We start from the raw sequence: 14,955 nt of genomic DNA, 5'->3' as shown, positions 1-14,955 counted from the left end.
CCCTGCCAAGACGGAAATAAGGCCAACAGAGGGGAGATAAGGAAGGTGTAGCGTCTCTTCCTTCCCTCCTCCCACTTCCACTTTTCTTCCTTTTTTTTTTATTTTTTATTTATTGATGTTACTGAATCTAGTTCTATCCCGCATTTGAAGGAGCGCGATGCAATCTTCTCATCAATTTTGTCTGGTCATTGTTGTTAGATGCTTTGTTTTGAGGTCATTGAGATGCCACACTCTAGATAGATAGACAACGAAATATCCCTTCTAAATTTAACACTTCGATAAAACAGAACGTAAAACACTTTGATAGACAATTGGCTAACCCTTTAATGTTGCCAACGTGATTTTATCCAGCTCCTTCCATTCCAGCTACTGTAAAGCGGGATCCCCTTAAGGGCTGGTTTGGTATTGCCATGCTTCGAAAAAAAACTGCTTCTGCTGTGCTGTGAGAATAAACTCACTTTTGCTACTTCACGTTTTCAACTCTTTTTTTTTCATCCAAAACTATGAAAATAAGGTATTTTTAAGTGTTTACCAAACATTTTTTTGAGCTCAGTTTTTTTTATACAACTTTTTATAAAAATAACTCAGTACCAAACCAATACTGAGAAGAGTCTCGTACCAAATAGTTTTTAACTTTGTTTTATTTATTATTATTTTTCTTCGTGTGATTAGGTTAGGTTCACTCAATGTAAAGACAGCACAACAAATGGTCTAAGCACTGACATCATCTAACGACTTATTATCCTCTCTCCAAGTCTCTCTATCTTGTTCAATTTTCTCCTCACTCAAGAGTCCACAGTCTCTTTCTCCATCTCTCTCGGTAATGGAAAATATCCAGCAAAAACATGTGGAAGTAAGAGGACTCAAGCTTCACGTAGCCGAAATCGGAAGTGGTACATATGATCCTTCCAGAAGTTGTGATTTGATCTTAACATGACACCGGACGCTTTTGCGAACTTAGGACATAAGTATAATCATTCTTGTATTTGGTTTTATAATTTTTCCGGACGAGGTCATACCTAGGGTTAGTTTTGATTTGTACGGTTTAAAAATTCGTCGAGGATCTTCTTTGTAGTATTCATTTTGTTGTCAAAAGAAAAAAGAAAAAAAAAAAAAAACAATGAAATGATGATGAATTTGTGCAGGTCCAAAGGCTGTGGTGTTCCTTCATGGATTTCCAGAAATATGGTACACATGGAGGCATCAAATGGTTGCGATGGCGAAAAGAAGCTACCGGGCAATAGCCATTGATTTCAGGGGATATGGACTTTCCGAGCAGCCGGCTGAACCTGAGAAGGACACCTTCATTGACCTTGTCCACGATATCATTGCCCTTTTGGATTCTTTGGCAATTAACAAGGTAATACTATTAACTATTCAGCTACTTGTTTGATAGAATATATACCATTAACGAGGTAATACTATTACCAGTAATTATTTCTGTTGATCTAACTTAAGTAAACACATGAGTATCCCGTAATCGGAATCCAACTTAGTACTTTGATTCCTCTTATGGATAAGTAAACAAGCCACCAGTACAGATCTGCTCTCATTTCTCTGCGGTATATGTTGTTACACTATTTTAGACAATACTTGCATCCACTTCGTAAGCGCACCTGCAAAGTGTCATGTATATAGTAGATCTACCATACACAAGTCTAACACATCCTTGAAGTTAATTATATGCACACATCCTAAAAGAATTTGATTATTGGTACGTACAGACTTTTCTTATTGGGAAAGATTTTGGAGCATTGCCTGCATACTTAGTAGCTGCTCTCCACCCGGATCGGGTATCTGGCGTCGTTACACTTGGTGTTCCTTTTATGCTACCAGGTCCCTCTGCTATCCAAAATCATCTCCTCCCTGAAGGCTTCTACATATCAAGGTGGCAGGTACGTATATACATTCATTTTTCCATCAATACCTTCAATTTTTGGCTGATAATTCACACTGTCATGTTCCAATCATTCATAAACTTAATTATTCATCTATGATCTATGACATAAATCACAATGGTACTACTTAAGTTCTTATTACCTAATTTCAGGAGCCAGGGCGGGCAGAAGCAGATTTTGGCCGCTTTGATGTGAAGACGGTGATTAGGAACATCTACATTCTCTTCTCTAGAAGCGACATCCCAATAGCTGCCCCTGATCAAGAAATCATGGACCTGTTTGACCCTGCAACTCCTCTGCCGCCAGGGTTTTCGGAAGAAGATCTTGATGTCTATGCATCTTTGTACGAGAAATCTGGATTCCGTTATCCACTGCGAGTTCCATACAGGTAGTAACAAAAAATGATTCTATTCTCACAAGAAATGATTTCCTTTCTTTACTCTAGCAGTTAACTAAGATGTGAGTATGTGGTTTGAAGTACTAAAGTCATACTCTTCTCGTCAAACATACGATGCTTATTGATCGAATGACATAGCAGTATCTGATTGATCCATTATCGCCCCACTTTAACCTTATTTATTAGTAACAAGATGCACGTTGCCGCACCATTTGGTGATTAAGTTTGACGATTCTAGCGTTACGATGGAGGCATATATGATCTAGTTTTGTCTAAAAATGAATCTCTGGCGAAATATCATTTCACATATAGATTGCCCTTATTGATGCAGAACCTTAGCCGTGGATTGCGGTATAACTGATCCCAAAGTCTCGGCTCCATCTCTACTGATCGTGGGCGAGAAGGATTACGTCTTAAAGTTTCCGGGGATGGAGGACTACATCCGCACTGGGGCAGTTAAACATTTTGTGCCGGATCTGGAGATTACATTCATCGAAGAAGGGAGCCATTTTGTGCACGAACAACTTGCGGAGAAAGTGAACCAGCTGATCCTCACATTCCTTGACAAACTTGCTATCTGATGAGTAGATGCTCAATGTTGCCAATGTGCCTGAGGAGTGAGACCAATTATCATTTGATGTAGTGATAAATGCTTCTTGAACCAGAAAATATGTTACACGAGTACTATGTGTTGCAGTCATATTTAGAATAAGAATGTGATTGTGTAAATCCTAGTAGATATGAGAATGTATCTTATATTCCTATTAGGAGTTGATTACCTATTAAATATTGTAATCCTAAAAAGAAGGGTTCTTACCTATTATACTACTATAAATAAAGGCACAATGGGGTGATACAAACACACCTCACAATTAAATCACTATCTCCTCTCTCTAATTGCCGTCGGCCCCCTCTCTCTCTAAACCATAAAGATCGTTCAATCAAATAAGTCTACAACACGTTATCAGCACGCTCTTGCCAGAAGCTGAGGAATTGACGGATCGTAGGAGGAGGCTATCATCCACAAAATTCAAGGGCTTATATTTGTTTTCTGCTAATCAGGTACGCTTAAAATAAAAGAAGATATTTGAAACATCCACGAAGCATGAAAACATTTCCCATGATGCATGAACCCCTCTATATTTATATTTTCCTTACGATATATATATATATATTGTATATGTTCATATATTTGTCAATATATATATATATATATATATATATATATTTGTTTCAAGCATTACGCAATTATTTTTGCTATGCAGAATTTGTGAGTCAATGTATATAAAATAAATTAGAAGCAAATCTAGGGTTTGTAAAACCCTACCTGTGTCGAAATTTTTTAAAAAAAAAATTCTTGGGCACCATGCGGCACCACCACCGTAACACCCACCGTGACACCATGAACCACCGCTGGCCTGAAACTCAGACAAGTGGACCACATGGCAACACCCTTTGGGTTTGCTACACTGACCTAGACAACCCAGGCTTTCGACCTGCTTAGATCTCTAGGGCCCGAAGACCCTTAAACCCATCCAAGAAAACCTGCAGCCTTTTCTTGGCCCGTTGTCCCATGGTTGGACCCTGCTTGTAGCAACTCATAGCCCATTGGGCTGTGTCACGCACCCCGCAGCTTTGTCTGCTGGGTTGAAGCATGCCCCGACCCAGACCTAGCCTCAACTGGGCTCCCCATGCAAACCCCAAGCCAACATTTTGCTGGGCCTACTCCCGTGCCTAACTCCCTGGTCTAAACGCCAGTAGCCGTTGCTACTGGGCTCCCAGACTTGTCTTGTGGCCTGAAGACCACCCCAAGGGCTGCTTTTGTAGCTGTACCCAACCCGAGCTCTTTTGCTCACTGCACCCAACCCAAATTTTTGGGCTATGGTATTTTCTACCCAATGTTATTATTTTAGTCTTATTTTTCTTCTACGATCAACCCTATTTGGTCCCGATCTATTGAATTAATTAAAAGTGGCATGCAGTCCATTAATCTGATAATGAATCCAAAATTATTGACCTGAAGATCACTTTTGGACATTAATGATTCAATAATTTATTTTTATACTTTGAACCGTTGACATACTTTCGTAGTAATGAAACTTTCACACTTGAGTTCCAAAGAAACTCAAACCCATTATATTTAAATTAGTATATTGCATTCTGTGTTTCTTGTAGGAACTTCTCCTTATGAGCTAATTGTTCATAAAAACTAAATTGAACCTATAGGTTCAAATTTAGTGCATTTGAAACCTGAAGTTTTCATTCAAAACATACCACATGAAACCTGTAGTTTTCATGCATAAATTAAACTAATACATGTCTATAGAACTTGTATGTTCTACGATATATGTCTATGGCTTACCATATGACTAATCATGTTTTTTTGCCCTCCGTTTTAAGGACATGTCGAGCTTGAACAAGCTTGATTTCTTCGCTCTAGAAGTCTTCGGAAGAAACTATCTGAAGTGGGTTCAAGACGTGAAGTTCCATCTGACTACAAAGGGTATTAGAGCCACCATTAAGGCACATATCGACAACAAACCTGTTGACAAAGCTTAGAAGGCTACTGCAATGGTCTTCATTTGAAGACATATCCATGATGCACTACAAACCGAGTACCTTGCTGAGGAGGACCCATGCACCCTCTGGTTTACTTTAGCCGACCGTTTTGATCACCAGAAAGACATATACTTGCCTAAAGTAAAACACGATTGGCAGCACCTTCGCTTTTAGGACTTTAAGTCCATGAATGAATATAACTCCAAAGTTTGTAGAATCCATTCACTATTGAAATTCTGTAAAGTGGAACTAATCGAATCAGATCTACAGGAGAATACCTATTCGACCTTCCATGCCACCAATATTGTCCTGCAGCAAGGATGTAGGGCACCGAAATTCACCAAGTTTTCAAATTTGATCTTTGTTTTACTTCTCGCTACAAAGTAGAACTATCTTTTGATGAAAAATCATCAAGCTTGACCCATTGGTTTAAACGCCACGCCTGAAATGTATGCGACTAATTCTAGCAGCCACAAACGACGAAAGAACTGTCGTGGCCATGGCAATGGGTGGCAAACTCAGCCACAGGCCCAAGGTCAGTAGAGTGTCGTACCTAAGGGAGGAAATGTGACCCAGCAGCGTCCACCAATTGCCCTTAAGGCCCCAAACTTCAAGAATAAGGGCAAAGCTCCCGTTCATCCTGCTTCTACTGAACTGGACATGTGCTACCACTATGGATCAAGGGATCATTGGTCACACATATGCCGAGCTTCCCCAAAGGCTATTTCCAAGTATTATTCTTGCCGTGAGTTTGACTTTGCACATGTGAATCATCCAAAAGATGATATTATATCAATGGAGATATCATATTTTTAGGAGACGTCAGCTCCTATGGATGAATAAATTAGACATGTTTTTAGGGTGTTTATCCCTAGAGGTCGAACCCACTAGGAGTGGTTGGCCTTTCCCCCCTCCCCCCCCCTTATTTTTCTAGGGTTCTGGTTTAATTTTGAACAATTTTTCTAAGTATTTGGAATAATTTGTTTGGTTTTGGTTTGTTTTGAATTATGGATTGTTATTTTGAATGGATATTATTTTCTCGAATTTCTTAATTGAATGAATGGACTTATATTTATGCATGTGACCAATTCAATCAATTTATTTCTAGGTATGTCTAGTAAGGAAGTTAGTTGTCTGGCAGACAGTGCAACCACGCACACCATGTTGCGTGAATGACACTATTTTACTAACTTAATACCCAAGAAAGCTCTTTGACAACTCTTTCAGGCCTATCCAACCTGATTGAATGATACGGAAAAGCCCGTATCATGTTGTCCAATGGTACTATCTTAACCATTAAGAAGGCACTCTATTCTCCACATTCCGAAAGAACGTTACTGAGTTTTAGAGATATTCGAGATAATCAATATCATATTGAAACCACTGAAGATAATGATTCTAAATTTCTTTGTATCACTTCGTACGAATATGACTAGAAGCGTATTCACGAAAAGTTGGAACATCTGCCAAGTGGGTTATACATCATAACCATTTGCAGCATAAAAGCCCACAGTATGGCCGACCCGATGCCTGAGTTCCAGGACACTTTGTTGCTTTGGCATGACTGTTTGGGACATCTTGGACGTGACATGATGCGTCGTATCCTGAAATCATCTCATGGGCATCGGTTACCTCCCTATGTTGGACTCCCGCCATGCAAAGCTGTTCTTTAGGGAAGTTGAATACTCAACCCTCACATACAAAGATCATTCACGACCCTCCTAAGTTTCGTCAAAGGATTCAAGGGGACATTTATGGACCTATCTAACCAACATGCGGACCATTTAGATACTTTATGGTGTTGATTGACACATCGACACGATGGTCACATGTTTGCTTGTTGTCCACATGCAACGTTGCGTTTACTAAACTCCTAACTCAAATCATTAAGCTAAGGGCTCACTACCCTGATTATCTAATTAAGTCGATACAACTGGATAATGCTAGAGAGTTTACGTCATGGACTTTTGATGATTATTGCATGTCAGTAGGGATTGATATGGAACATCCTATACCCCATGTTCACATCAGAAATGGCCTGACAGAAGATTTCATAAAGCACCTTCAATTAATAGTTTAGACTTTGGTTATTATAACCAAATTGCCGGTATCTACCTGGGGCTATGCAATATTGCACACAACTATGTTGGTTCACCTAAGGCCCACTGCTACTCAGCCACATTCACCATTACAGTTGGTCACTAGATACGAGCCTAACGTCTCGCATGTACGGGTGTTTAGATGCGCCATTTATGTGCCAATAGTGTCGTTACTACGTACTAAAATGGGTCCTCAAAGAAAAATGAGAATCTATGTCGGTTATGATTTGCCATCAATTGTTCGCTACTTAGAACCCTTGACAGAAGATCTTTTTAACGCACGTTTTGCGAATTGTCACTTTGATGAGACAGTCTTCCCATCATTAGGAGGAGATAAGGATGATAACGTTGTCATAGAACGCCACGAATTGTCGTGGTATGTTCCCATTATGTCTCATTTAGAGCATTGCTCAAAGTATGCTGGATACTTTTAATGATCTAGCAAAGGTGACAAGATCATATATACCCACTGCAAACACACCTACAAGGATAGATGTACCCCGCGTACGTCTACAACATGCCTGGGAAGGCTAGACAGTCCCCGAAGGTGGGGAGGCTGCACCTTCCACGCGGCAAGGTACATTGGCGGCTGGCCAATCATCTGCTCCGACTCTGAAGCGTGGCAGACCCCTTGGTTCAAAGGATTCACAACCCCGGAAGAGGAAAATGGCACCAACTAGTGACCCTAGTTTGAATCCGACCATCGCTCACTCACCTGTTCCAACGCATAAGGTTATTCTAAATTATTGTGATGCTTCAGATGAAACATGCCGGCCTCCCGAGAATCGTGAGATTTCGGTCCACTACGCAGTATTGGATGAGGTTTGGAATAGGAATGAGATGATTGCCAACGATGCATTTGCATAGTCAGTAGCTAGTGACATCATGCTTAATGATGACATTAAAACGTTCCGTCAATGAATGCCATCATAGAATCGATTAGTCAAATTGGAAACAAGCAATCTAGGTCGAACTCAATTCACTTGCGAAACATAAAGTGTTCAGACCTATCATTCCTACACCACCATGCGTGAAGCCCGTTAACTACAAGTGGGTTTTCATGAGAAAGCGTAATGAGAAGAATAAAATAATGCGATACAAAGCACGCCTCGTAACGCAAGGCTCATAGCGCCTTAGGATTGATTATGAGGAGATGTATTCCCCCTTAATAGACGTTATAACGTTCTGCTAACTAATCAGTTTGGTAGTTTCCTAAAAAACTGAATATGCAGCTTATGGACGTGGTAACCACATATCTCTATGGGGATATAGATACGGAAATATACATGAAAGTTCCAGAAGGACTTCCATTGATTGGTTCAAATAATTTTAGACCACGAAACACTCTCTCAATTAGGTTGAAGAGGTCACTCTGTGGATTGAAACAATCCAGGCGGATGTGGTATAACCGTCTAAGTGAATATTTGACAAGTCAGGGTTATGTGAACAACGAATTAAGTCCACGCGTGTTCATAAAGAAGTCACATTCCAAATTTGCAATCAATGCAGTTTATGTCGATGACATGAACCTCATCGGGACTCCCGCAAAGCTTGAGGAAATTGCTGGACACTTGAAATCGGAATTTGAGATGAAGGATCTTGGGAAAACTGGATATTGTCTCGGTTTGGAGATCGAGCATTGTTCTGATGGAATCCAAGTACATCAATCGAACTACACCCAAAAGGTGTTGTATGTTTTAATGAGGATAAAGCAAAGCCTTCGAGTACGCCCATGGTGGTTCAGACTCTAGATTTTGGAACCCGAAATTCCTTACCTAAGTGCAATTGAGCTTTATTGTACTTTGCTCAATGCACTATTCCCGACATCTCCTTCGATGTTAATCTTTGGGCAAGATACAGCAATGCGCCCACATGCAGACACTGAATTGGTATTAAAGACATTTTCCACTACCTCAAGGGTACGACAGATTTGGGCTTGTTCTATACCTGTAAATCTTCAAGTGTTGCCACCCCCTATAGTCCTCGGATTGATTATCGCCTTATTGGTTACGCAGATGTTGGATATCTGTCTGACCCACATAGGGCATGTTGTCAAACGGACTATGTCTTTACCGTTGGAGACACCACTATATCTTGGAGGTCTACCAAGCAAACCTAGTTGCGACTTCGTCGAACCATGCTAAGATTCTTGCCCTGCATGAAGCATCATGTGAATGCTTTTGGCTGAGAGAAGTTATGGAACATATTTGAAGCATTATTGTTCTTACATCAGTCGTTGACCTTCCTACAACGATCTTTGAAGACAATGCAACATGTATCAAGCATGTAAAGAAGGGATACATCAAGGGAGACAACGCCAAACACATAGTGCCGAAGTTCTTTTACTGACAACAGCAGTAGCAGCATCAAAACATTAAAGTCAAGCAAATTCATTCCTAGGACAACCTGGTCAATCTCTTCACCAAGTCATTGCCCAAGTCTACTTTTCAGAAGCTTATCCAAGGAATCGGTATGCATAAATTATCTGAGTTGAATCGCTTATAGTTCTCTTATTTAGAAGTTATATCTAACTCAGGAGGGGTATTTAGAAGCATACTCACTTGATCATAATGTACTCTTTTTCCTACAATTAGGAGCATTTTTCCCACTAGGTTTATGCTACCTAACAAGGTTTTAATAAGGTACCCATCCTGTGATGATCATACTTCATTGAGTTCACTACTTTCGTCCTGTTTGACGTTTGTTTTAGACATTACGCATACTTCTCGCTTTTCTCCTTAGTTTATGGGTTTTCCCCATACCCTTGGGTTTTACCATAGCGAGGTTTTGTGAGTTTTACTACAAATGCATACTTTCTTAAATTTGAGACTCGCATTCATACATTATGCCAATGACTTCATCAACTATTCTACCTTCTTTGCTGAAGATCTGATGCGATGACTTGTTGAGTATTTACACACTCAAGGAGGGAGTGTTGCAGTCATATTTAGAATAGAAATGTGATTGTGTAAATCCTAGTAGATATGGGAATGTAACTTATATTCCTATTAGGAGTTTATTAAATGTTATAATCCTAAAGGGAAAGGTTTTTACCTATCCTACTACTATAAATAAAGGCACAACACACCTCACAATTAAATTACTCTCCTCTCTCTAATTGCCGCCGGCCCTCTCTCTCTCTCTCTCTCTCTAAACCCTAAAGATCGTTCAATCAAATAAGCCTACAACACTCCTATTTTCAAGAGGTGTAAGGTTTATGTCTCTTCATTTTATTTTATATATATATATATATATATATATTTTTTTTTTAAAGAAAGATAAGGTTTATGTATCCCTTCTTCTCTTGTATTTGTTTTTCTTACTTTATGAAGGGTACTACTTATGTCTCCTTGACTAGGTGTGACTTTTGTTTTTATATATAAATAAAATTTCCTAGTGCCGAGGTTCTAAAAAAGTTAAACAATAAAATAAATAAAAAATAAAAAAATAAAAAAAGAAGAAGAAGAATTAATTAGATTTTAGAAACAAATGTGCTTCACAAGTTACTTGGCTATTTATTTATTCTTGTTGATTATCATATATAATAGAGAAGGTATTCGAGTTTATTAATTACATTGAATAATTTGAGAAATGAAGGGAAACGAAGAAGAAAAGAAGAAAGAAATCTCTTCGACTCCTTAACATACCACCCACTTTGTAGAATAGAGTTTGTTTTATATATATATATATATATATATATATATATATATATATATATATATATATATATATATAAAGAGTGCTCAAAGTTGCAATGAAAGTTAACAAAAAACCAAAGTTATAGGGCACTATATATGCTATAACAAAACCACTAACCAACCTATGAGCTAGACTAATCCAAATCACTTATAAGCTTACTCACAAGCTAACACCTATCAAAAGTATTCAAGACCTATGATGTAGTGATGATTGCTTTAAACTCGAGTAACAAAACTCCACATTTATGATGCAATTGTAAGATTGAGAATTCCCTTCTGCACATTTTTTTTTTCACTAGTAAACAGTTGAAATCCAAGCCATTCTTTTTTTTTTTTTTTTTTCCTTTAATGAGCAGGAGAGCAAAGCTTCATGTTAGATACGACGGATCAATTTTAGAAGTTGGAGAAATATTTGAAATTCAGTCAATCCTACATCATTAGTAGTTTGCATCAATTTTTTTAATGTAATACTAATGTTGATTTATTTTGTGAACAAATGATATGATAATTACACTAAATTAATTTAAACTATGAAAATGGGGATTCGAACTTGAGTGTTGAAAATGTAACATACTGCTTTACTCGGCTAAACGTCTGCCTAATACTGACGTAGGTTCAATAAATAATGATAATATATGAAAAACATGTTAGTATCTACGACTAAGGCATCGACTTAAAATTGTCCGAAGTAAAATACTTTTGTTCTTTTTTAATAAATCACATTTATCAAAAGAATAAAGGGAAAGAAAAGGAGAAAATAAATCAAAAACAGGGACGCAGCACCAGAAATTTCCATGTAGGAAGATAATGTTGTGGTGACTAAATTGTTAATATTCCCGTATTCCAGGAAACAAATAAAAGAAAAGCAAAGGGTTTATTTGTTAATATTCCCCTATAAAACAAATAAAAGAAAATTAAATTGTTTATTTGTTAATATTCCTCTATTTTAGGAAACAAATAAAAGAAAAGCAAATTGTTCATTTGTGTTAGGGTTGGTTTGGTATTGCTGTGCTTTGAAAAAAAACTGCTTCTACTGTGCTGTGCTGTGAGAATAAGCAGTAGAGTGTTTGGTAAATTTTTTTGTAAAAGTGCTTTTGAAAAAAAAAAAAAAAAAAAAAAAAAAGCAGTATTATAGTGTTTGGTAAACTTTTATGTAAAACAGATGTGAAAAAAAACCGGTTTTTCAAAGCTGGGTTTTGCAGCTTCTTGTTTTTGGCTTTTTTTCACCCAAAACTGTGAAAAAAAGCTAAAGCTGAATGTTTACCAAACACAAAAACAGCTCCTAGCTTTTTTTTATACCAGTTTTTTTCAGAATTATCTCAGTATCAAACCAGACCTTAATATGATATTAGAGTCATAATCTCCATGTGAGAAGCATTAATAAGATATTTTCTAATTGGAGGACAATTTTTTAAACTTCTACTCCCCATTCACAAAAGAAAAAAAAAACTCCGGATTGAGCCGAAGAGACTTGAGAGAACTTCATCTGTCACTAATTTCTCAATTGGCAGTGGTGGGTGAAGAAGCTTGGTTGTTGAGTACAGAGCCATAAGTAATGGGGTTAACCGATAACTAATAGGAATTTTGTTTTGGGCATGCATCCTAACTTACTCACCACAAGGGTACAAATTCAAATTTTTTCACCATGAAAACTATTTTTCAACTACTCTATTACCACATGGACTATTTATTCAATTAGACCAATAAAAATATGTAACCGGACAGTAATACAGATCACTTGTATTACATGTTTGGAGTAATACTAATTAAAATAAGTTAATACAAATCACTTGTTTGGAGTAACTCCGCAACATTTTTGAAGAGTAGGGTATTCATTTTTTATTTTTTTAACAAATAATATCATCTAAACACAGGCTAAGGGGGTGGATTCCTCACAATGAGCTAACAATAATATGGTTCAAATTTGTTTTTCGTGATAATCGAACCTAAGACCTCTCGCTTATAAGTGAAGAGAAATACCACTATAATACTGGCTCTTAAGAGTATGATATTCATTGAAGATGAAAGAATACGTACAAACAATTAGATAGGGTGCTAACTATAATCAAACAAGTTAATAGACAAACTTAACATTTCTTATAAACAATGAAACGGGAAAACAATTTCCTACTAATCTTTCGCAAAAGTATTCGTGGAATGATGACCAAAAAATGAAATACTCGTGAGACGAGGTTGTAAGTTGGACCCAAACGAGTGACGTTATGAAGTCACATTCTCATGTCTCTTTTAAAAAGAAATGTGAATGACAGTGAGAAATGAGACAATAAGTTAAAGCTTCTCCTCTCAGTGCTTCTGACTGATCATCAGAGTCTTTCTCTGGCTCTCACGGAACAGATTCAGCACAGACATGTGCAAGCGAGAGGATTAAACCTTCACCTTGCCGAAATCAGAACCGGCAAGCTCCTAAATTCTAATGCTGCCTCAAAATCCTACCCACTTTCTCTTTCAATTTGCATAACTGATTCACTGCTTGCATATTAGTATTTGTGCAGGTCCAAAAGTGGTGCTGTTCTTGCATGGATTTCCAGAAATATGGTACACATGGAGGCATCAAATGGTTGCTGTTGCAGACAAAGGCCACCGCGCAATAGCCATTGATTTCAGGGTCTTTGGACTATCCGAGCAGCCAGCGGAATCCGAAAAGGCAATCTTCAAAGACCTTGTTGACGATGTCGTTGGCCTTCTGGATTCTTTAAGCATTAACAAGGTAAAATATTAATTACAAGAATTTAAACTTCATTAAGTTCAAAAATAAATAAATAAAAAACCTAATGTTTTAAGTATTTAAACCAGGTTGTTTTTGTTGGGAAGGATTTTGGAGCTCTGCCTGCATACCTAATACCTGCTCTCCACCCAGAGTGCGTATCCGGCATGATAACAGTAGGTGTTCCTTTCCTCGACCCGGCTAACTCTCCTGTCCGATTTGATCTCTTACCCGAAGGCTTCTACATGTTAAGATGGAAGGTACATTCATTTTTTCCATAAAACTCTTCATCTGTAATGAATATTGAACAATACAAGGTTCATCACTTACTATGTGATGATATTGCTATTCTTACCTAATACAAGAAGCCGGGGCGGGCAGAAGCAGATATTAGCCGCTTCGATGTCAAGACAGTGATACGAAACATCTACATTCTCTTCTCCGGAAGTGAGCTCCAAGTAGCTGCTCCTGATCAAGAAATCATGGACTTGGTTGACTCTGCCACTCCTCTAGCACCATGGTTTTCGGAGGATGATCTTGCAGTCTATGCATCCTTATATGAGAAATCTGGATTCCGCTATGCCATCCAAATTACATACCAGTAATTAACAAGAACGAAAACTTTTGCTTTAACTTCTGTTCTCACAGGACACAAATTCCTCGTTTTCTCAATAGGTTTTAACCCATTGATTTCCTAGTATTTTTTCTGAGATACAACATCCAAGAACAGCATAATTTCATTAGAGTTTTCCTTCTGCAGATCCACAACTAAGGTCATTGATTACGGATTAAGCAGGGATCCAAAAGTGCCCGCTCCATCACTGCTTATCATGGGTGAGAAGGACTACATCTTAAAATTTCCAGGGATGGAGGACTACATACGGGCTGGGGCAGTGAAGCATTTTGTACCCAATTTGGACATTGCATGTATTGCAGAAGGGAGTCACTTTGTGCACGAACAATTTCCTGATCAAGTTAATCAGTTTCCTTGAGAAACATGGTATATAATGTAGATGCTCAATGTGCTTAAGAACAGTACTAATATAGCAGAGGAAATGATGAAGCACATTTTCTAAAACTATTTTTGCAAGAAACTCTAGCTTCTGTTCTCCTATACTGCTATTTCTACTGGATTGATTCGCTTATTCGTTCTGGAAGTATGTCTATATGAACCTTCAATTCAGTAAACAAGACCTTACTACTGTTAATTCTGTACTGATTCAGTAAAGCTTCATCGGTCATTCAAAGGGAAGATCCCAGTATTTACACGGGACAATTACACTAGGAAAGATAAACTAGCAAAATCAAAAGCTACAGTTATTTATTTATTTATTTATTTATTTTTAGTATATCAATATATTTTTTAGTATATCCATATATTTTTACACTAGGGGGAGGGGGAGTTCGGCTAAGCCACACAATGGGCAACCTAATTTGGTATCAAACTCACGATCCACGAGATTCAAACCTAAAACCTTTCAGTTCCAAGTGAAGAGGAATACCACCAGACCGTAGTACTGAATCACAAATAACACACAGGGTGTCAAACCCGGGAAAAGCTACAGTTAACAGAGAGAAT

General features: G+C 37.9%; 1 protein-coding gene and 1 pseudogene across 2 annotated transcripts; both read left to right on the top strand.

Moving 5' to 3' along the window:
- The first annotated feature begins 662 nt into the window (after positions 1-662).
- On the top strand, positions 663-3,175 carry LOC137740142 (epoxide hydrolase 2). The gene is made up of 5 exons (XM_068479955.2): positions 663-893; positions 1,146-1,360; positions 1,725-1,895; positions 2,051-2,286; positions 2,627-3,175. Exons 1-5 carry the CDS (start codon positions 824-826, stop codon positions 2,874-2,876), a joined length of 942 nt encoding a protein of 313 aa, XP_068336056.1. The 5' UTR covers positions 663-823; the 3' UTR covers positions 2,877-3,175.
- A 4,271-nt stretch (positions 3,176-7,446) lies between these two features.
- LOC137740726 (epoxide hydrolase 2-like) lies at positions 7,447-14,608 on the top strand (annotated as a pseudogene). The gene is made up of 6 exons (XR_015967039.1): positions 7,447-7,530; positions 12,980-13,067; positions 13,165-13,379; positions 13,466-13,636; positions 13,742-13,977; positions 14,137-14,608. The product of XR_015967039.1 is annotated as an epoxide hydrolase 2-like (transcript).
- Positions 14,609-14,955: the final 347 nt, after the last annotated feature.

This window comes from Pyrus communis, chromosome 9, assembly GCF_041283825.1.
Source record: "Pyrus communis isolate YQ-2024b chromosome 9, ASM4128382v1, whole genome shotgun sequence".
Taxonomy (NCBI): domain Eukaryota; kingdom Viridiplantae; phylum Streptophyta; class Magnoliopsida; order Rosales; family Rosaceae; genus Pyrus; species Pyrus communis.
The sequence above is the reverse complement of the archived record's forward strand: the minus strand, read 5'-3'. Positions and strand labels throughout refer to the sequence as shown.

Coding starts and splice junctions, on each gene's coding strand:
- LOC137740142 (XM_068479955.2), top strand. CDS start 824: ATGGAAAATATCCAGCAAAAACATGTGGAAGTAAGAGGACTCAAGCTT. Junction 1,361..1,724: donor ATTCTTTGGCAATTAACAAG/GTAATACTATTA, acceptor TGGTACGTACAG/ACTTTTCTTATTGGGAAAGA. Junction 2,287..2,626: donor CCACTGCGAGTTCCATACAG/GTAGTAACAAAA, acceptor TTATTGATGCAG/AACCTTAGCCGTGGATTGCG.